Genomic DNA, 24,110 nt, shown 5'->3' with positions numbered 1-24,110 from the left:
TCCACTAGGAACTAAGGGTGCAGTGCCTAGGGTGGTCAGTAGAGGGGGCAGCTCATTCACTTTGTTGTAGGAAACATGTCCAAACTGGCATATAATAGAGGTAATCTCACTCCGGGACTGGAGGGGGTTAGTCGCGGCTAGGATGTTGTCATCCACAAAGATACCTATTTTATGTTGTCTAACTCCTGCTCAGACGCCTGAGATGTTGGGATTAGTCCTTATGATCTCTGCAAAGAGTTCATTATTAATGTAAAAATTAGTGAAGATGCCTTCTCTGCATCCATAGAGAGAAGCAAAGAAGGCATCCAATAGGTCTCCACCACTGACATAAACGCCATCATTCCATGAGTTGCATACGAAGTCTGGCGGCCCTTAGTAATCCAACTTGATCATTATGGATCAAGGTTGGAAAATATCTAGCAGTCCAAGCGCAATGTCTGTGGCATAGAATTTTACATTGCAATTTAGCAATGAAATCAGCCTGTAGCTATCCAATTGTGGTTTGCCAGCCTTCGGTATTGTCACTACTGTTGCTTGAAGCATCGTAGAGAGAAAATCTCCACGAAGTGCTGCTGACTCTTACTAGATATGGGGGTAGAGTACTATAAAAAGATTGGTAGTATTCATTGGCCAGTCCTTCCAGGCCTGGGTTTTTTTGTTTTTTAGACTAGTATGGGGGAACACAGTGGGATAGAATTGGATCTCTAGTGATATTGAGGAGTGGTCACACCACTTGGCTGTATGGATGGTGGCCTTTTTTGCTTGTAAGAGAGAGTCTTTGCCTAGGACAAATAAATCAATTCTAGAGAATGTTTTGTGCATGGGGAATAAAATGTGTACTCCCTACATCAAATGAGTCGTACAGCTCTTCAGTATGAAGCCACAAGCTTAGGGTGGGGGTTCTGATAGGGCTTGGTTTAGTGGTATCATTGGAGGTGTAGGGGATCAGATTAAAATCCCCTTCCATAATAAGTTCCCCTTTCTGTACTTGTATAGCTTCTCCCCCGGTGCGTAAAGAGATCTTTGATGTGCCGACTTCACTTAAGCTTGAACCGGAGGGTGAGGAGGATCCGGATTGGCGGGAAGAGGTGCCATCACAGCTGTTGCCACAAGGAGCTGTGAGCTTTTAAGCCTAGTTTTGGTAGCCTTACATTTCATCACCATCCTCTCTGCTGTTGGCGATGTGTGGAGGCAGAAAGTGCTCGCTCAGGTCACGCCGCTCTGCATCAAGGATTTTTTGAGTGTTTCCCGCTGATTGTCTTCCAACTCTATGTGGTCTGGTCCTTGGTAGAAATGGCTTCCTCAGATCACTGCAATGCAGTAACTTTATATGTGTGTGAATGTGAAGCAGTAGACTGTACTTTTCTTTGAGGGTAAGGTGTGATGACACTATGTCAGCCATATGTTTTTAGTAGCATGCTATGAACATTGCGACCAGCTCAATCTATCCTCGCTTTACTGTCTGATCATGGTCAGAATAAAACTTCTCTTTAGCCTCTCTTATGCGTATATAGATTATTTTTTTTCTTAAAGGCAGCACAGTGGCTCAGTGGTTAGCACTATAGCCTTGCAGCACTGGAGTCATGGGTTTAAGTCCCATCCAGGTCAGCATCTGCAAAGAGTTTGTATGTTTTCTCTGTGTTTGTGTGGGTTTCCTCTGGTTCCTTCCCACATTCCAAAACTTACTGGTAGGTTGATTAGACTGTGAGCCCCATGGGGACATGGACTGATTTGGCAAGTTCTGTGAAGTGCTGCAGAATATGTTGGCACTATATAAATAAAGGGATTATTATTGTTGGCTAAGAGCTGCAGCCATATCTTGTTCCTTCACTTCTGCAACCCGCTGCCCTGATTAAAGGTCATATGACTGGAGGTAAGTTGACCACTATGACCTAAAAATGCTAACGTTGTGGATGTATTACAGGAAGCCACAGTACTGCGTCCTGTTTTGTGATCAATGGACTTATCACATTATCTCTTTGACAATGGTACTGAGTATAAAACGCCTATGCAAAAAGGGATTCGTTTTCATTTTAATACCTAGAGCAATAAAATTATTTTTTTGCCCTTTTAGCAGCAGAGAGTAAAGATATTTTCTGAAAAAAAACCCAAGCCTAGCAAACTTTTTCCACTTGTATACCTTTCCTCTCTCTAGTTACTTACTACCTTTTTTGTTGCAATTTATGGTGTATCATGTATTTCTGTATACCTGAAGTAGGTCATTTGCCTTTTGCTAAGATATACTCCTGAATGTCTGTTTTTGTGCTTTTATCCTGACTTACATGCCCTTCATTTTAAAAAGGAACTTTCAGCTAAAAAATAGATGAATATAAGAAAGACTATGAAGGCTTTTCAGTACATTCACAAACTAAAAATCTGTCACTCTATTCGTATAAATTCATAATGTAGCTAAAAAGCCTTATAGGGGTTTATCGTGTTGGCAATCAGATACCCCTCAACCCTTTGAAGCCTGGCAAAAGAAACATACTGGCCAATATTATAAAGCATCCAGAGAAAAGTGAATCCAGAGGTGGGACCGGTTTTTCACAGCTCTCTCATAGATCTGGTGAAGCACTTTGCCAGTGCTTAGCCCAGTCTCCAGGACAGTAGTAATGGTGTTTTTCTGTGTTCAATTCTCCTTATTACAGGTACAGACACTTTTTAAGAGTTTTTCTTGCTATAAAGAACATTTTATAGTCCTAAAAATACAGTAACTGTTCTACAAAAAGGACAGAAAAATGTAGTTTACAAACCCACAAAAGTTCGAAAACACTTACAAAGTACAATAAATCAGAGCTAATGGCACACAATAGGATATAAAGAGCACATGTGGACGATTCCTATACAATTAAATAATGCCATATTATCCTATATAAAGTATAAAAAACATACTTGCCTAATAAAGAATTTTGTTCAAAATGGGAGATCCCTGTCAGAGATTTGGATTTCATTGATACAATGGATTGAAAAGAAGATGAATAAACTGGATTTACTCTTTAATAAAAAAATTACTATTCCCAGAAAAGTTTTTTTTTTTGTCTTGGGTTGGGGGAATAATTAATTAATTTTTACAATTATATCATTTACATTTTTATTCTGTGCTCTAGAATTTAAACAGTTTATAAAATAAGCTTAAAATATTTATCGCTTTACTCCTGTTAGGATGTATTCACATAGAATTACACAATGACCTTGAGATTTAGTAAATTGTGTGTAGTTCTCTGAATTTGATCTCCAGACTAGTGGGTTCATTTCTGAGCCCTGACCACAACATAAGACTAGGACTTTGTTGCCACCAACTACAACCTTTCGTCTGTGCTCTGGTCATCTTTATCATCTTTGTATTAGGTTAACATTAACAGGGGAACATTTTGATGTTAAGTGCATGTGACGGAGACATATAATGAACATATTAAATAACATTTAACCTCTAACAAAACAATGAGTAGAAGTTAATTGATTAAATAAGTATGTTATTTCCTTGTACAAAGTTAATATTTTAATGAGGTGCTAGTAGTATAATAAAAGTGTCTATGTTAATCCTTAGCCAAATGGAAGTATCTCATCCATTTTAATAAGTGCCAGGGAAGTTAATTATATTGCTTTAATTGTGGAAACATATACACTTCATATGCAAGGAATATGCAAATCATTACAGCACACCATCATCATAATTAATGTAGAAGGACTGTTATATTAATTATAATGCACTTGACCAGCTTCTTTATTCAATTACACTAGGAACCAGGAAGCGGATATCGTGCCAGCGAACAAACCAGCTGCTTGATTGGAATTAGAAGAAACAACCAGAATGCACCTTAGAGTGAATATCGCAATTATAGTTTAACAAACACACAAGCCACTTACTGAATTAAAAATTTGTTAATTGCTTGAGCAGGCACTACAAAGTTCAGGGGGTGAGAGGAAGGAGAAGAAGACACAGAACATAGAAACCTGAGTTTTTGTTTCTACTCTCAAAATGGTAACTTTCTCAATATTTTCATATAATTTAGATGAATATAAAAAGCCTCTGGCCTGCACTGGTCCATATCAATGTCTGTAGAAAAGTGCACTAATAGAGTAACTCTTAGGCTAATGGTTTAATTGTCTGAATATTTAGTCAACTAGAAATACATTCAAATAGCTCTGGATTGGAGTACCAGAACTGGCATGACAATCTATCTGGATTACTTCATGGTGGGCCTGTGGTTGACATAGAGAGCCACCAACTATTTTCTAAACACCAACTGTTTTAAATGGGTGAGTGAACCAGCCAATCCCGTTCCTTATACACTGAGGGGCACAGGGGTCACTGCAGTTTGCCTGTGTAGCGTGCAGGGTGCACCAGATTCAGGAATTATGCCACCCATTCTGCATGAATCTTGCACTCCCTGAACTGCCCTGACAACTTTTTTTTGGTGCACATGGGGAGAGCGAAACAATTTTGTCGGCCTCTGCATGTTGAATGTATGATTTCATGCTTTCTTTCAAATATATGTGTTATTCATTATCAGTACATATTACCTGATTTTGACCTTGTTGCTTTAGAAGTATCCGGATGAAGTTTTCTGGAAGCGTTTTCTGTATTATTATTCCAAACAACCATTTCTCCATCATAGCTACCTATAAAGGAATGTAAAGCTCTAAGAAATATTCTAATAACTTTTATGACATCTCAGTAAATTATATGCAGCCTTTTCAAGAATACACATCAATGACAAAGACCTTACTTCAAATCCGGTTCTATGGTGCAAATGTACCACAGTATCATACTAATGGAGGGACATAGCTTATAAATCCCTTTCCTCCTTCTAGATACCAAATATAAATTACATCACCAGTCTCTCTCTAAGAAACTATTACCCATAATTTTGGACATTTTTCATTTCATAAAGCATAGTCACACTCTAGAAAGGAATGTCTAGAAAGATGAGCCACCTTCCCTTTAAGCATAGGTGTTAAAAGATAATTGGAAAGATCTGTGAATTGTCTATTTATATATTTGTACCTGTAAACAGAATAACTTCAAGTTTAATAACTTGTCTTTGTACACAGATCGACACAGCTTTGCAGCTCTGCATCACATAGAGGCTTATTTACCTAGGGTCCGCATCCGCACTTTTGACGGTTTTTACAAAGTTTTTGTGATTTGCGCCCCTGGGAAAGGTGTTTAACTGGGGATTTTGTTGCATGCGATCAGATTGTGGCACGGCTGCGCTGGCTTTCATGCGACAGAAAACTGGGGGCGTGTTGTTGGACGAATCGGACTTAGCGCGGGATTTAACTTTCAAATTGTGACGCAAGATCAAGCACTTACATACACCACGAAGTGACACATGCAGGATATCGGGTGTATGATCGTAGTGAATCATGGCACTGTGCATTCCGGTCGGACAATGCACTTTCGGGGGAACTCCCCGGACCGGGTAAGTAAATGGGCCCCATAGTGTAAAAGGATTGGTTGTGTAAAAGGCCCTTGGTCTAAGCATGGGTGTCTGTGGCTTAGCTGATAACCAAAACCATGTTTAAAAGTTCCTTGATAGGTTAATCGTTGATCTATAGGTGGCACTAGGGATACAGTTTTCTTCCCTTTGGAGGGGAGCTTATTCTCTACTCCACCAACACTCCATAGGACCAATGGTGGATTCCCATAAGGGCATCTTGGGTGGCTGTCCAAATCGCTTGTCTATTTAGTTAAACTGCCTGCCGCTGCTACAGGGGCAGATAGAACTGCAATTGCCAAAAAATTCTGGCACAAATTCTTTCTTATTATTGCAGTTTAAGGTTACATATACTGCAGTCAGCTAATGCTTTTCGGGAGTACAAAATGCCGAACCTATGGGGTACATTTATATGGGCGACTTTTATACGGCCGATATATATACGTCCTCCACGTAACTGTTGGACATAAAGCGGGAGGGCAGGACTTACAACAGAAGCTCGGAGGCTCAGATCATCTCTGTCCTTCCTGTGTAATAGCTTTGGTCCTATGGAAAATCTATGAATGTTGTCCTAAAATTATCAAGTCCCTCTAGTTCATCATAACAACTAATTTGTTTTTTCTCATTACTTACAGTTTTTTTTTCTGAAGACTATTGTATTTGTTTTGTCAGCAGATAAATGAAGCAACTGTCTTAGATGGAAAGTAATGTATTATCTGTGGCTCGGAAACCTAAGTGTTCTTCATTTTCATTTAATTTCTTTGGGAGTTATGTGCTGCAAAGTGCCAGGGAATATTACACCTTGCTATCATATATAAATAAATTCATTAGCTAAAAGCTGTAATTTCACTGAACAGCGATGATGCATGAACATTTCTGATCTCAAGAAAGATTTTCTTATTTAACCTTTTTTTTTTTGCTAAACAGAAATGTAATACAAGAAAAAATTACTGTATTACCGATCATGGATTGGAATGAGGTGTGGGAAGTCTGCCATATTTCTTGTGACTTTTTATACCCATGGAGCACAGGGTTCAGCAGGAGGTTCTACTATTAATAATGTAGGGCGCATTCGTGTATAGAGCCCTCAGGCTGTACACACAGCAACTATGAACTTGCTGCATGATTCATTTACATATGTTGCCCGCATAGATATCCAGCTGTAGAACTTTTCTTTAATGAATGTTTTATACCCACAGAAACTTCATAGCTGTTTGCACACACTGCAACCTCTATAATAAAACCTCTATAATAGATCCTCTCGAACATGTTGGACACCATGGCGGAAACAAATCAAACCCATTGATATTCTTTGAGGTCCTTTAGAGTTGGTGTAATTTTGCAAGTACTATAACAAAGCAAATGATCTTAAACATGCATTGTCATAAGGCTACCTGCACAAGGTGTCCTTGTAAAGGGGCGTAAATAGGGATAAGTGGACCTGAACTCAAACTTGAGCCAGAAGTTCAGTTTCGGCATTCGTGCTTGCCCAAGCCAGTAGCACCCACAGGGTGTTAACCTTTAAATACAGATAGTAAAGGCACTCATCTCTAACATTCCTATGGTCCATTCTTTGCGGTGAATGTGTCAATGGCAGGTGAACTCCACTCAATAAATAAATGTCAATAGATAAAGCCTACAACAATGGCTAAGACATGTCCAAAAATAACAGTTGTGCACATAAATGCTAACATTGTACATATACAGGCAGTCCCCAGGTTACATACAAGATAGGGTCTGTAGGTTTATTCTTAAGTTGAGTTTGTATGTAAGCCGGAACTTTTTTGGTCTCTGTGACAATTGGATTTTAAAAATGTTGGGTTGTCATAAGAATCAATATTAACACTAAAGCTTCATTACAGACACATTTGATAACTGTTGCAGCTGTTTATTTTAGCCTAGGACTAAAGTACAATAAATTACCAATATCCAGAGGTCCGTTTGTAACTCGTATGTAAGTCGAGTGTTCTTAAGTAGGGGACCGCCTGTACTTGAAAGTCTTGTAAGTCACTTGACTAGGGAACACTAAATTCAGCCACTGTGCGAAACCCATCACCCAACCCAGTTCCTTCCCATCCTAATAAAAACATGAAACAAGTAGTTATGTGGTGAAAACGGCCACAGCGGACTTATTTTTTATTAACAAATATAATACAAGTTTACAAAATAACTGAGGAGTCCTTGAAGGCATACACTAATTTTCCTCACTTTAGATTTTATTCCCGTCAATAGACAAATCTCCACTTGCCACCATCCTGGGCGCCTTACCTGCAGGAATACCTCCCACACGCTGGGTAAACAACCAATTTAAATTGAAATCCATCTCTAAGAAATTAGCCCTTTACCAAGTTCAATTCAAGATAATGAACTACCTTGGAGCACCCCCCATCCTACCGTCGCTTTTTTGAGGCTTCCAGATCACAATATTTTTTTTCTTTTCATTTTTTTTTTAATTTTTTTCAGAAAATATTTCTATTTTTTATTTTATTTTTATACATTTTAACATTAACAACATTTCACAAACATAACATTAAAAGATGATTCAGAGTGCAGGCGGGAAAAATTGTTCAGGTGCTCTAATTCCAGCAACTGATTCCTCGCTGTCCTCTGATTTCCTATACCCCACTGCTCCTCCTCCCTGCACGTTACTCGCCTTTCCACTCCCTTGCTTGCTTTCTTTTTTAAAAATACTTAAAAAAGTAAAACAAAATCATGTTTTCTTTAATAAATATTTGCTCAATACCCCATATGGAGAATGTAAAAACAAAATTATTGATTTTTTTTGCAAATGTATTAAAAAGAAAAAACTGAAAACTTTGTAGGGACATAAGAATTCAGAAACGTAGCCTTTTAGCTCTGGGGGCCTCCCATATCATATGATCATCTTTGAAATGTTGTTTCTACCCCCGTAGAAACATGTGGTAATCTCTGTTTCTGCATGATTTGGAAAGCCTATATTAGGTCTCACATCTGAGAATACTTATCACAAAAACCGAGCCATGAGGTGGAATGAACCGCCTGTAGAGGGGATTCTAGAAAGGACACTTCATACCCTACCCAAGGGTGCCAGCAGTTTTATGGGGTAAAATCTGGTGACAGTGTCCTTTTAGATGGAAGAACTTTGCTCTTCATAAAGTTGCCCCTGCTCCTAGGTGTACAGAGGGGAGAAACTTCCGGAAGGTCAACCATCACTGAAGCATTCCACTAAATCTGCAAAATCTATAGCAGAGGGGCTGGAAAGGAATGTCTCCTTGGTAAAAGACACATGAAAGGCAGCCTTTACAAAAAACATCTAAAAGACTGTGAAAAATAAATTACAGGCCGGTAACTTAGCTTCAGTTGTGATGGCCAGTGAAGGGCAGTATGGGTTTTCTATAGATAGGACTTGTCAGAGTAACCATATCTGTTTTTATGAAGTGGTGAGCAGATTTTGTCAATTCTGATGCTAATAACTTTTTCATGCTTTGGTGTACGGAGCTGGGAGAGGTGTCATTTTTTACGAAATGAGCCGACGTTTTCATTGCTACCATTTGGAGGACTGTGCAACATTTTGATCAATTTTTATGACATTTTTTATGTCACGTAAAAAGCTGTAAAAGTCGCGTTTCGGACATTTCCTGCCTCGGAGGTCACCGCCGGCCATAACCGGTTTTATATTTTGATAGATCGGGCATTTTGGGACACGGCGATACCTAATGTGTTTGTGATTTTTACTATTTATTATATCTTATATCAGTTCTAGGGAAAGGGGGGTGATTAGAACTTTTAATACTTTATAAAATCTTTTTTCTTTCTTTTTTTCACAATTTCTTAGATCCTCTAGGGTACATTAACCGTAGATGGTCCAATCGATCCTACCATATACTGCAATACAACTGTATTGCAGTATATGGCATTTTTGCACAGTATACGTTACAATGCGCCACTGGCTAATTGTAAGGAATACTCAGAAACCAGATAGCTTCGGGTCTCACGAAGACCTGAGGTTACCATGGCAACTGATCGCCGCCCCCCGATGACGTTTGGGGTAGCGACGACCGAGGGTAAGATGGCGCCGCCGCATGTTAAGTGTCGCCGGAGACTTTGTCGGCGGCAAACAACAGGTTAACACCCGCGATCGCTGCAAGCACCAATCGCGGTTGTTAGCGATGGGTCTTTGCTGCGATATGCAGCAAAGCCCATCTCTGTATGAAGAGGGCTCAGCCCGTGAGCCCTCTTCATACACCCTTCACAGCTTCGTGTCGGATATATCCGTCACGGAGCATGAAGGGGTTAATGTTATATAGGTAGGATTTAATAGCACTGTTTCTATATTTGCAGATGACACCAAGCTGTGTAGTGTAATACAGTCTGTGGAGGATGTTCATAGGCTGCAAGTTGAATTGTTCATACTAAGTGTTTGGTCATCCAAACGCTCTAGTCCTCAGACTGTGTCAAATATTCATAAATCCATATATAGGGACAAGCCAGAACCCTGACTTAAACAAAATTGAACATCTATGGAGAGACCGGAAAATCTATGGAGAGAAGAATGGCAGGAAATCCCCAAAATCCTACTGTGTAAACATGGTATCATTGTATTCAAGAAGACTGAAGGCTGTTCTGGATGCCAAAGATGCTTCAACTAAGAACTTATTTAAGTTTTTGCTTCTATATCAATAATCAAAGATAAGGATTCTTTCATGCTTCCATGTCCCAACTTTTCAAATGCACTCTATACTTCCAGTTCTATGCTCTGTATCTATGCCATCCAGAACCACCGATCAGCGCAGAGAACCGAGGATACTAGGCCATCAATCTGAATTCAGCAATTTACCTGCAGCAGGAAGATGAAGTTGAACCTTCACATCGCTGGCGTTGAAGGTTAAAGTGGTTTGATTCCAGACTTAAAATCCCCAGAAGTAAATCAACCTTCTGCTGATTCCATACATACAGTGTAAATCATTTTACATTCCAGGTTTTTTTTACTTAGTATGTGTATCGGGTTTTTTTTTATAAAAATCACATCCAATAAGCCGTCATTGTAAATTATGATCCAAATATTCATAAACACTCATAAAGGCAATAAATTGTATCTGAACAAGATGTGTGATGTTTACCTGTGACCAAGTTTTGAGGTGGCAAGAACGCTGCACATAAGATATCATCATGGTGCTGTACTCCTCCTTTCCATTCTGAAGGCTGGACAAGGTATTGGGTTAATGTGTTCAGTCGAAAAACTGTAATCATCCTTAAAGAGAAAAATGAGTAGCAGATCATTGAGGGAAAGGGCTGGTGTTGGCCAATGTTTCTCTACACCAGTACTAGGTCATTCATTAAGTGTATCATTTTTATATTATTACTGGGTACCGTATTACCGTATTTATAAAGACTTTGCAAATAGTCATCATAACAGTTTTGCTTTTTTCTTGAATTTATTGATCTACAACATAAAAAAATGCCTGTATATGGGGGCATATAAATTGCACTTAATGGGGGTCATTTACTAAGGGCCCGATTCGCGTTTTCCCTACGTGTTACCCGTGTTACCCGTGTTACCGGGCGTGGCCGAACGAAAACCCGACGTATTCGGAAAAACCGCCGCATTTAAAAACGGAAAATGTGTCACTCGGGACGCGCTTACCTTCACTCAGCCGGTCTCGGTGAATTCCGGTGCGTTCAGATGCTTTTCAGCGCAGCAGCGCCACCTGGTGGACCGCGGAGGAACTACCTTATTAAATCCCGGCCGGACCCGAATCCAGCGCAGAGAACGCGCCGCTGGATCGCGAATGGACCAGGTAAGTAAATCTGCCCCAATGAGTTTTTAGAACAATATTAGTGAAAAGAGTTTAAGTGGTATATGTGCATAACATAAATAAAAACATTAAACCTTGTTATGTGTCTTTAACATAACAGTATGGCCCAGATTTATTAAAGCCCCTGCACCCAGTTTTTTGTCTGACTTGTGCATGTATTGATAAAGTGTCCGTGACACATTTGTGTCCCAGCTGCACTATACTGCACTGAAATGGGTGTTCCTGTGCTCAGTGAAAGATTTATCATGCAAAGTCCAACAGAATTTTGTCGCACACCCCATGTTAAAGGTGCACCAAAAAAATGCATTCTGCTGGAGCAGTGCAGGGGGGACCAGATTCATGCAGAACGCGCACCAGAAATCCTGAATCTGGCGCCCTTTGCACACTAAAAACCGCAGTTTGCACTAAATCTGGGCCTAAATATCCGACCTGCAGAAATGGTTGGGCGGATGAACAGCTCATGCTGGGACAGAGGGAAACTGAAAGGAAATGGTAACTGGGGACATGAATGGAGTGCTGTACTGATACAGAGAGGGACAGTACAAAAGACTAAGAAACTGCCCAGGATATGAATGAGATGTATGGAGAAAAGTGCTGTATCAGGTCTTATGCACACAAATTCTGGTCCGCACTGTGCCGTAGACCTTATATGCAGGCTATCTGACTGTACTGCACAGCTTGGGAAACATTATATGCACATGTCACTAACAAGGATCATCACATTATCACCAATGAGCATCTCTTCTTCTGGAGGATCTGTGCTGTCTTGCAATATACTGACAAACTATTCACAGGAATGGGTAATGCCTACATTACTCTATGATGGCACTAAAGGGAAATTGAACCGTCAATGATAAGTTTTTCCTATATACAATAACTGATTGGTTGCGCTTCCAGCAGGGAGACACTTTATTACTATCTTATCACTTAAGGGACCTTCTAACAAGTAATATTTATCCAAAATGGAGAACTCTTATAAACTTGCCAAGTACACATACCTCTCCCATCCAACCACCAATATGGTTCTCTTCAGCACCAGGATCTGGGAGATTTCCACTGCTCTGTCTCTTCCAGCATTTAGTTTATGGTGACAATGACCATTGAAATCCCATATCTAAAACAAAATACAATATCAACAATAAGATGCATTTTACTGTCTTCAGGCAAAAGAAAAACTCTAAATGTGACTTTGTTTGCATTAAGTGTGATCCTTGGCTCAAACACTATGTCAATTAAGGCAGATCTGTGTATAGGCTTTCCTTTATCCAAAGGTTGATTTCACTGCTCTTACTCTTCATCTACAGTGGGGAAAACGTATTTAGTCAGCCACCAATTGTGTAAGTACTCCCACTTAAAAAGATGAGAGAGATGTTGGAGGCCCTATGTTGGGGCCTGTTTTTTTTACTTCTGAAGAATTAATAAACACAATTTAAAAAAAAGATGAGAGAGGCGTGTAATTGACCTCATATGTAGAACTCAACTATGAAAGAAGGAGGTTTGCACTCAAAATCTCACGATACACTGCCCCATTCATTCTTTCATGTACACAGATCAGTTGTCCTAGTCCCTTTGCAGAGAAACAACCCCAAAGAAGGATATTACCCCCCTTAATGCTTCACAGAAGGTCTGGTGTTCTTTGGATGCAACTCAGCATTCACTCTCCTCCAATCACGATAGGTTGTGTTTATGCCAATCCGATCTACTTTGGTTCCATCTAACCATGTGACATTCTCCCAACACTCTTCTGAAACATCCAGATGCTCTCTACCAAACTTTAAACGGGTCCGGATATGTACTGGCTTAAGCAGGGGGACACGTCTGGCACTGCAGGATCTGAGTTCCTGGCGGCGCAGTGTTCGTTATGTTGGTCCCCACTTTCTGCACATCATTCACTAGGTCATGCATGGAGCCCCTGATCGAGGGAGATTATCAGTGGTCTTATATGTCTTCTATTTTTAAATGTTTGCTCCCACAGTTGATTTGGTCACACCAAGCTGCCTATTGCAGATTCAGGTCTACAATTTTGTTTCAGGTGTCCTTCAACAGCTCTTTGGTCTACAAGCAATGAGTGGAGGACTGGGGAGCCTCCTAAAGAAGAAATAACAGGTCTATGAGAGCCAGAAATCTTTATACAGTAGGTGACCAAATACTTATTATTCACCATAATTTGCAAATAAATTCTTTAAAAATTAGACAATGTGATTTTCTGGATTTCTTTTCATATTTTGTCTCTCATAGTTGGGGTTTACCTATGATGTCAGTTACAATGCTCTCTAGTCTTCTTAAATGGGAGAAATTGCACAATGATTTACTGACAAAATCCTTTTTTCCTAACTATACATAATTAAAACTAGTTTTTTTTACCTGCTAGCTTCTCTGTTATATTTCTTCTGACATGTAAAAATGTGCAAAATGTGGTGGGGTTATTGTTAATTTTAGGTTTTAACCATATTCTTGGTTATTTAAATTAAAATTAAAGTGATTTCTGTTTCTTAAAAAAGGGAAAGAAAATAAAACTCTTACGCCTCTGTCAAACCCCTTTGAATGTATTAAGCATGTGCCCCCAACTTGGATTTCTATTTCATTGTTGCAGAAGGCAGGCGAGCAGCACTCCGTGGAAGAAGGAGTCTTTATTTCACAAGTGGATACAGCGACGTTTCGGCTGAAACGCCGCTGTATCCACTTGTGAAATAAAGACACCTTCTTCCACGGAGTGCTGCTCGCCTGCCTTTTCTTCTGAAACCTCTAGGGTCCGTGAATCAGACCCTTCGAGCCTGCACCCACCCTTGGATCTTAATCCGCTATCTCACTGTGCCGCCCTTCTTTGACGTGTGTTCTATTTCATTGTTGCATATAGAGCAAAGTCTTTCTCATGCAGCATCTAAAATCACACATGCTTGGTGGTAGGGAGACATCACCTGCAGGGGCGTAACTTGAAGGGGTGCAAAGGGTGTGGTCGCAACTGGGCCCAAGAGGCTTAGGGGGCCGATAAGGTGTCACTTTCCCATTTGAGAAGACTAGTACTATAAACCAAACATTATAGTCGGGGGCCTGGCACAGACTTCGCACCAGGGCCCATCAGCTTTAAGTTACGCCACTGATCACCAGTTATACTGATCATACATTGGGAAAGTGGATTCCGGAACCGGCGCCAACAGATTGACGTATAGGACATCATCTTGTATAGAAAACTAGTATCATGGTGATTATGTGAATTCCTATAGAAAAGAGCCACTTTGTGTATGTAGGTGCATTGTAAAGTTATATATTATTGCTAGATATGTACAGAGGGTTGTTAGAAAATTATTGTTGTACCCCTATAAAATTCTAGTTGTATATGTATGACGGATTAATGTAGTACAGATCTATAAATATACCGTAAAAGCCATTTAAGTCTTTGGTCCAATGCTGTATATTCATGTGTATCTTTCTCCTAAATGTTTATGGTATTTTGTCATTTATGCCTTATTCATATGATATACTTTATTACGGAGCTATTCTCCCCTAGAGGCAGGAGGTGTTGTTTAGGCCCTGTACAAATAACTTTGTGAGTGAGGTTAAATTAAACCAGGAATCAGTAAAACATAAAAGTTGGTATTTTATTATTTTTATATTTTTTTTTTCTTTTTTTTACCAATGAAAGCCAGCAGTAAAATTACGTAATGTTTTAGCTTTTGACATTATATTAACTATTTATAAATAGTTAAAAAAAAAATCTTCAGACAGTATCACATGGGGTATTTACAGACAAGTTTTGTTTGTTCAGTTTTTAGGCAGAGGAAAGTGTTATTTTCTTGTGGCATAAAATGTGATTTACTCTACCATTTTACATGCTGTGAAACCTTTTATTACGTTGGTGTGGCCATTATTCAAAGGTATATTTCCTCATGAGCCTTTTATACAACACAGATTGCTGCTTTGTGTATGTCATTTACATTTAGAATGGTGAAACTCTAGGACGCCTTCAGATTTTATTGGCTATTTTGTTTCACAAAAATATCAAGTTTACAAAGTACATCTTCTACCTCTTACAAGCTCATTAAACGCAACATGAGAGCCCAAAGGTAGGGACTGGACAAGGTCACATTATACATTTTTTTCTTAAATATTAAATATTTAAAAAATAAGAACATGTTACATTACTCTGTAGTCTTATATTTATATTGCGGGAGCCATACATTCCCTCTTTTAATATCTTCATGTCCTCTGAAATGTCACAGATTTTCCAAATTCCAAGTTTCCAAAAGGTACTTAAATAGGGACACAGGAGAACACATGTAGAAGAAATCATGTTTTACTAGGTTTATTTCTGAGATATACTGTGAGAGGGGAGAGGGAGCAGCAGCGAAAAGATGTCTAATTACTTAAAGGGGTATTCCCACGAAGACAAGTTTCTTAAATATACTCAGGATAACAAAGTAACACATTCTCTAATTCTAACAAAAATACAGCATTTCACAGATATAAGTCCAACCTGTCTCTATTAGTCCTGTTGTACATAATTTCAGTTGCCCCTAATTTATGACCCTATATCTTCTCAATTTAGGGTCGGCAGCCATTTTATTTTTCTGTCAGATGCCGTGGAGCTGAGACTTTTCTCTCTGCTCTCCGCAGGGGCCACTCCCCTTGAATTTAAGGGTGAAGCTTTCATTAATACACAGGCAATTCATGCCAGCAGCAGTGAGAGGAGAACTGCAAGCTACAGGCAGATAAGTTCTTTATCCTGGGAGGGGGAGGCACATCAGATCTGATAGAGTGTGTGTAGCGGAAATGTAGCAAGAGCTGTAGAGTGTCATTGTGTATAATATGCATCTCATGCATCTCATCATTTCTGATCTGTCTCCTCTCTCTTTCTATGTGTCAAATACTAGTAGAATATTCAGAAAGTTAATGAAAGTGTATATCAACAGGTACCTTGATAATCTAACCACATAGTGCACACACAGCACTAGAGGAACCATGAAGTGTCTGCTTAGAGAGTCCCCACCCACAGTCTGGAATTTTACGCTGACCATTACTGAGTGATAGGAGTGAAAACAGCTAAAACTGAGTAAAATTGTTAAGTAAAGGGTTAAAAATTATCTTTATTGTGTAAACATCACTAGGGGATTGAAATTTGAGAATTTTCATGGGCAAACCCCTTTAAAGCACCCAATACAGCTCCTACATCACAGCAGAAAAAGTACATTCAGCAGTTATAAATGAAAAAGGTTTACAAAACAGTAGAACTGAAAACTCCTAAATATTATTCCTGGCTGCATTGTATCTAATATACATTCATATAAAGAGGCATGCTGACAGTAAGCACACATTACTGGACTAAATTTACAACATAGGTATCTACCATGCTCCATTAGGAACTAAGTCATTTGCTCTATCTGTGTATTGTCACAGTTCAGTCATTGCTTGATAGAAGCACTTGTTCAATACTATAGGCCAGTGGTGGCGAACCTATGGCACGGGTGCCAGAGGTGGCACTCAGAGCCCTTTTTGTGGGCACTCGGGCCATCACCCCAGGACAGAGTTCACGAAACAGGACCAAATCCACCAAATCTTCCTGCAGTCCCAGGCAACTCATGAGATGCTGCTCTCAGCGCTATTTTAAAGCGACACTTCATTGACTGTTTGGAACTGCAGGAAAAATGAAAAAGGTTTTGACAGAAGATCTTTGTAGGTCACCCTGTTGGACCCACCTTTCTTCCTGTACAGAGAGACCCTGGAGGGAAGCTACAATGAGAGTCTGAATTTGCCCTCCTGGTTCGCCATCACTGCTATAGGCCATTAATTTACAATATGGATGCCATGGTCTATTAGTACTGTTATAGTATATAGTTTTCTGTTGTAGTATATATCAGACAAGAAAAAGTTATTATATTTACAGGGGACCAAAGTATATATACCGTATTTTTCAGCCTATAAGGCGCACCTCTAATAAATGCCTGCTAAGACATCTAGGTTCATATATAAGGCGCACTGGAGTATAAGGCGCAGGATCAAATGTAGTACCTAAAAATGACCAGCAGGTGGCAGACCTGTGCACAGTTCAAGCCAGCTACATTTCCCGGGAAACTTGTCTTCAGCGTGTCAGAGAGCTCCGATCTCAGAGGTATGGCTGCTAGGGGTTAATGCAGGGTGATGCAGCAGGGGTTAAGCGGTCTCCCTCTGCCCCTTCTCCTTCCCTCCTCAGCCAGGGTGTTATTGCTGTGGGGTTCCCTGTGGCTCCTTCTCTTTCCCCTGTTACAGGGCTGTCAGGTATGGGGGATTGTTTACTGATGATGATGATTGCCTGGTGGTCGGCAGCTCTGGTCTCTCCGTGCTAGGGGAGGGCAGGGTGGGGGCACTTCAGGAGCTCGGGACCCTGTATACTGTGTGGGAAGGTGCAGGAAATTTCTGGGGATGGAGCTATTAAGCACTGGTAAATGTACAGTATATCTTGTCTGTAGTACATTTCTGTATAAGTTCATATATAAGGCGCACCTTTGATTTCTGAGAAAATTAAAGGATTTTTGGTGCGCCTTATAGGCTGAAAAATATGGTATATTATGCAGAGTGTTCATTTATTATTTCAATTTCACTATATATATATATATATATATATATTATATTATTGTTTTATCCCCATTATTACAAACCCTACAATAACAATCTTAAATGTTGGCCATAGATATAAGTTACCTATTGGCTAATACCTATCATTGAACATCATCTTTAATACCAAGGAACACTCATCTAGGTTATGCTTTTTTGTTAAAATATTTATTCACTTCAAAAAATACAATATGAATGACAAAGCCAAATAAAAGAGTCAAGCACAAAAAAGCTACGGTAACTCATACTCTCCCTTACACTCTTGGTGTGTTTATAATATGGAGAGAGATTAAGCCACTTACAAAGAGATCTCTCAAGAAGGTTAGGTTGGGTATGCTGAAATCGAACATACCTGATCCTTCAGTCCTGCGAGTCACAATGTCCACTAACATTTTAGATGGTCAACCAGTCCTGCCAAAATTGGAGGCCATGGCTGAGATATATCTAATGTACCGTATATGGTCAGATTAAATGAGACTATGAATATAATGTTTGCTTTTGAAAAGTGTCTGAATGATGTTCTGTTCAACTGAATGGGGCTAAAATGGAATACCAAATGGAAAAGTGAGGCGCTCTTCTTAAAAAAGGCCCAGTTTCTAATCTGTATGGACCAATTTTACTGATGTGTTTATCAATCTGTTGCACAGCTTTCAATGGATATTAACACAAAAAGCATCAAACAATGGTTAGAACCTAATGACGGGCTTAGAAGCACGTTCTGCTCACCTTTACTGTTCCATCAGTGCTCCCTGTTAAAAGCCTGGTTTCACTTGCATCTAAAGCCATGGTGCTAATCTCCGCATTGCCATGACAGCCCGAGAACTGTTTGATTTTCCTTCCAGTGTCTATCATCCAGAAAGTAATTGTCGATCCTGTGTCTGAGCTGATTACCTAGAAAGTGAGGAGAATTCCACATGAATATAAAATGGCCTTCATATTTTTCTTTACTCACAGCCATCGATAATGAACACCATCAGCTTACTCCTACCATACATGGGAAAGTAGCTCCTGATTATACAAAATATAAGGAGGAAATCAGTGGCTCTCATTATTTTTTTCTGTAGAATATCCATATAATCCCCTGGACCTGAAGACTTTGTGACAAAGCTCTTAGGTCTTATTGTACATTTCCAGAGTATTACAAAAAAATGATACTGTATCTATAAACTTTTTATTTATCATATCAATTAAACTGTTTCATTTCAGAGTAATGTAACTTGAAGCTTCTCCTAAATTTTGGACCTGGTACCATCTGGAAACACAGTGATGTCATGAAGCTTCCCTGTTCTTCTGCCTTCACAGGAGATGATCCAGTCTACTTATTATGGTAATGGGTCATAGATAAGAATTATGTTTGATTAGTATTTTGGGCTATGTAAGATATATTATTGCTTGCACGCACAGAGGGGACAATATTACTTTGTTGAAGAAGAAAAAAGGAGTGAAAACCAAAGTTTCCATTCAGGTTCGGGTTCTTCCAATGCATATCATTGACGACCCTAGTAACTAGCCGTGGCAATGATTGGCTAGGGGTGCATGGTGCTAATCTGGAAATATGCCCAGGTTACATGGCACACACCTGAACCCTGAACAGAAACTTTGGGTCTGCTCATCAAGGCAGCGTGCCGGAACACACGCCGGGGGCAAGTCAATGCACTTACATGCACCAGGAAGAAGAAGGTGAACTCTGTTGGACCTGAGCGGGGAAGCGACACATGCAGGATATCGGGTGCACGATCTTAGTGAATCGTGGCAGAGTGCATTCAAGTCGGACAATGCACTTTCGGTGAACTCCAGAAAATGTGCCCCATAGACCCAGGCACAAACTTTTGGCGTGCCTTTTTCTTTAATTTTGGAGACTTGTCATAGCGCTTGTGCTCATTTTCGACTTTTTTTGCGCCTAAAATAGTCTCCCTTCAAAGTTTGCCATCGTCTAGTTTTCTGCAGTGTTCCCTGAGTTATCACCTAAATACAGATGTGCAAGTTGCGAATTTTGGCGCAAATCTATGGCTGCCCCTCACGAGGCATAGTAACGGGTAACTGGGTAACGGTTTGCGGCTTTTGGAGACTTTTTGAGACTTGTTTTATAAAGTTCCAAATTTACTACACGCCAAATACCAGATGTAACAATATGGAAAAAACGCTAAGGTACATCTGACCAGCAGAAAAGCCAAGAAAAGTCTCAAAAGACAGACAAAAAAATCCATACATGTGCCCCGGTGACTGTGGTAGTCTTCTTATATTTGTTATCTATGGCCTCCTTCTTTCCAAAGTAAACTTTTAAAATTATGCTAATAAGTCTGAAGGGTTCCTGAGGGTGTATCAAAACCCCTCTGTCCTGCAGCTTTGCGGGCTGTTAGACTGTCTCCCCTCCCCCAGCTCTCTCAAAACTCTCCCCTCCCTATGCCTGATGTAATTTCACAGCAGAGGAAGTTTCAGCACATAGTGGGAGGGGGTAAGTGCTCTTTGCACAATGTAACAGCCAGTGAATCTGCAGCATGGAGAGGCTCTATTAACATCCTTAGCTAAGTGCTCCTTAGCATAATTTTAAAAGTTGATTTTAGAAGGTAGGAGACCATGGATAACAAATATAAGAAGATTACTAAAGTCTATGAATAAGTGTTTATCATAATGCATTTTGATGTTAGATTTCCTTTAACATTCTCTAAAGCAGTAATGGGCAACCTTTTGAGCTTGGTGTGTCAAAAAACTGACCATAACTCGGGTGGTGTGTCACCTTTCCTAAAATGTCTTAGCCTACTGGACAATCCCTTTAAGAAACACAAAATTTAACTTGGCAGAAGAGGTCGGTTCAAGGACTTCTTCTTGCCAATGTCACTTTTTTTACAGTAAGTGAGGTAAAGACTATGATAAACGTATTTAATAGTCCTTTCAGGTGATGGTTTCATTTTCCCAAGAGCTGGACAGGCCGCCAGGCAGACAAGCCTCTGCCGGCTACCTATAGTATCAAATTTGGGCCTAAGTACTGCGAGTAAGCCAGATCCCAGAAGAAGAGGTTATACTGGGGCTCCTGCATACTCTCTGCCAGGAGAAATGGAAGTTCCCAAAATAGGACAGATCAGTACAGGCCGAGAAGAAGCGGCACAGCACAGAGGCAGCACTTACTTCAGACACCTCGTCTTCCTGCCTGAACCCGCTCCAGTGGTCATCAGGGCAGCGTGTCACTACCAGCCGGCAGGTGGGCGATAAAATGCACCTTCTTCCCCGGTAGGAAAACTTCAGCCTCAACACCTCACAAGTCAGTGGGGAAAAAAATCCAAAAGCGTTTCCCCATGAACTTCTGCCACACTATCTTGCTGTCCTCTAGCGTTCAATGATTAGTCAGCACAGGAAGCATTTCGCGCCTGATTGGCCACAGAGCCCCAACTTTGGGTCTCTCATGCGCTGATACGGATTGCTGTATTACATGTCCTGCTGAGCAGTCTGGCACGCGTTGCGATCCTGCTACTGGCATTCCCCTTCTTTGCAGTGTGCACCAGACTGCTCAGCGTGTCACTGAAAATGGCTATGCATGTCAGTGGTGACACACGTGTCATAGGTTCGCCATCACTGCTCTAAAGCCAATTGTCAGTGGTAACAATATGAGGTCAACTGACTAGGGCAACAGTAATGCCGAATTGTCTAATTTTACATACAATTCCATAAGTAAAAGCAACAGAATGGCACAATTTGGAGAAAATGTATTCCAGCTCAATTATTATTATTATATTAAGACCTATTGTTATATTTACCGGGTTAACTTTAGTTTTATAAAGATGATTGTTTGTAAGCTCAACATGATGAGGACACCGATACAAATCACATACATAGAGTTTGCGGTTATTTTTGTCTTTTAGTACAGAGAAATATGTTTAATTCTTAATTCAGGAGAAGGTACTTTATTTTTTGCCACTTTCGTGACAAGGACATAATTATTTTAGTTCTCTGTCACATTAGAAGGATCAGGTTTTCACAGGTTTTGACAGCAGAATATCAGCGATGGCAATGTGCTACAAAGAGCCTAGGATGGAAATATACAGATTGTAGAACCCTTGCTACATTGTTCATTTTCTTCTTCTGAATTGTTGTTTTATTATCATTGTCATGTCTTCTTTTAGTTACTTACAGCCTAAGAGCATTAAGAGGTTCCCTTTGCAGAATTATTTTTCTGGTTCCCCTAACCCTTTATAAGAAAAAAGACAAACCCTAAGGGAATATTCACACAATGGGGCACATTTACTTACCTGTCCCGTCACAGACCCGTGGGTGCGTTGCCAGACGAGGATTCGCAGCTTCCGCGATTCACTAAGATCGTGCGTCCAATTTCCTGCATGTGTCGCTTCCCCGCTCAGGTCCGCCGGAGTTCACCATCTTCTTCCCGATGCATGTAAGTGCGTGTCTTGTGGCACAATTTTGAAAGTTAAATTCCGCTGTTTGTCTGAATCAGTCGGGTTGTCCGACGGCCACGCCCCCCGATATGTGTCGCATGAAAGCCGGCGCTGATGCGGAAATATTTGGGAAACCTGACGGAAATGTGTCCGACGAACCGTTAGTAAATGTGTCCCTATGGGTTTTGACTCAGGCTCAAAAATCCACTGTCTTCATTGTGTCTTATATGAAAAATGTACCTTTCCTTGCACCCTTAATGGCCCAAATTTACTAAAGCCCCTGCGCCAGTTTTCTGTCGCACTTTGCATGTTCTTTTTTTTAATGTGCAAACTGCTTGCATTTGTATTTAAGAAGTGTCCAAAACACATTTGTGGCATACACGACTCTTTGTGGTGCATGTTGCACTATACCCAATGCAACACAAATTTCAGCACTGAGGGGTGCACTGTTTTTAGTAAATGTGGACCATTGAGTCCTACAGAGTCCTACTGCACTGCAAGGAAGTGCCTAGAATGGTTCTCATGCCTTTGCTGGTGCTTGTACCTCAACTATATTTAATTGTATTAGTGTCCTGAGGACTCACTGCATATAATTCATGGTAGGGTATAACAAATGGCAATGAATAGCTTAGAAGTCATTTCCTGTAGATAAGGAAGTAGAGATGGGCCAATCCTCGTAGCATTTGTTATGGCATCAATGTGGGAATTCTTAACCACACGTATGCTCTCATATCAGGATAAGTGCATATGACAGATTAATAGCCATTAATCATATAAAAAGAGCTCTAGTTACCCCTAATAAATTGAGTTCTTGTGCACCTGCGTGACCTGCATACCATACATTATAGATGTGACTGTTGAGCTAGCAGCTGCAGTTTGCTGGGGGGAGGGGGGGGGGCTCAGCAGACAGACCGCCAGTGATCTATGACTTATCATTCATCCTTTAGATAGGGAATACATCAGTTATATGAGACAACCTCCTAACCTATAACCTCTTAAGACACATGGGGGCACAGTTACTTACCCAGTCCTGTCGCGATCCCCGATCCTGACAGTCCAACGAAGATGAAGTCCGGCGTGATTCACCAAGATCGGGCGCCGGATATCCTCCATGTGTCGCTTCCCCGCTGAGGTCCGCCGGAGTTCACCTTCTTCTTCCTGGTGTATGTGAGTGCATGTCTTGCGACACAATTTGAGATGTCGGCCCATTCCCTGATTTGTATCGCGTGAAAGCCGGCGCCGATGCACCACAATCCGTCGGCACCGACGGAAATGCATTCTGTGGACACTTAGTAAATGTGCCCCATCATGTACCTAGATGTCATCTTGCCTCTTATTAAGGCTATATGTATTATACAGCAAATAAATGCCATTAACTACCCTGATCAGTGCTGGCAGGTGCCAACCTCTTTGATGTCATGTTCAAACCCAACTCGAGAATATATACAGTGGCAGCAAATGACATCATCTGAGGGCATAGATCGATTGCTAGGAAATATTAAAAAATGACCCCCTGATATGCACATATACATAAACTCAAAATGGTAGGTATGTCCACATCGAAAAATACCCATTTTATAAAAGTATTAAAAGTAATTATCCTTTATGGTGCACAGCATAATGGAAAACAATTTTTTCACAATTTTTTTCACAGTTTTGCCATGCAACTAACTTTAACAAAAAGTGATCAAAAGACTGTACAGTTATCAATGCTTGTTAAACTTGTCATTTTTGATTTGTGCAATAAAGATATTTTAAAATATTTTAAATCCTGCCTAAAAAAAAAAAGACTATACAGTTACTAAAATATTGTCAATGAGAATATCAGCTGGTAAGTTCAGTTGAATAAAAGTGGAAGCCATATTTATTGATATCACAAACCCCACTAACTATAGTAT

At 40.2% G+C, this 24,110-nt stretch overlaps 1 protein-coding gene across 3 annotated transcripts in view; it reads right to left on the bottom strand.

Annotated features, from left to right (window-relative positions):
* WDR49 (WD repeat domain 49) overlaps positions 1-24,110 on the bottom strand; it is a 76,249-nt gene that overhangs the window by 15,919 nt on the left and 36,220 nt on the right. For 2 of the 3 annotated variants that reach the window (XM_072142877.1, XM_072142876.1), the window contains 4 exons: positions 18,551-18,715; positions 12,235-12,350; positions 10,541-10,671; positions 4,525-4,623 (listed from right to left, as the gene is read on the bottom strand). In XM_072142877.1, coding sequence (XP_071998978.1) covers positions 4,525-4,623; positions 10,541-10,671; positions 12,235-12,350; positions 18,551-18,715 — 511 coding nt within the window. The remainder of the gene's footprint in view (positions 1-4,524; positions 4,624-10,540; positions 10,672-12,234; positions 12,351-18,550; positions 18,716-24,110) is intronic. The other variant, XM_072142878.1, reaches the window with a different exon arrangement.

The sequence above is a fragment of the Engystomops pustulosus genome, chromosome 3 (genome assembly GCF_040894005.1).
Source record: "Engystomops pustulosus chromosome 3, aEngPut4.maternal, whole genome shotgun sequence".
In the NCBI taxonomy this organism is placed as follows: domain Eukaryota; kingdom Metazoa; phylum Chordata; class Amphibia; order Anura; family Leptodactylidae; genus Engystomops; species Engystomops pustulosus.
Note: the sequence above shows the minus strand (reverse complement) of the source record. Positions and strands in the feature narration are given on the sequence as shown.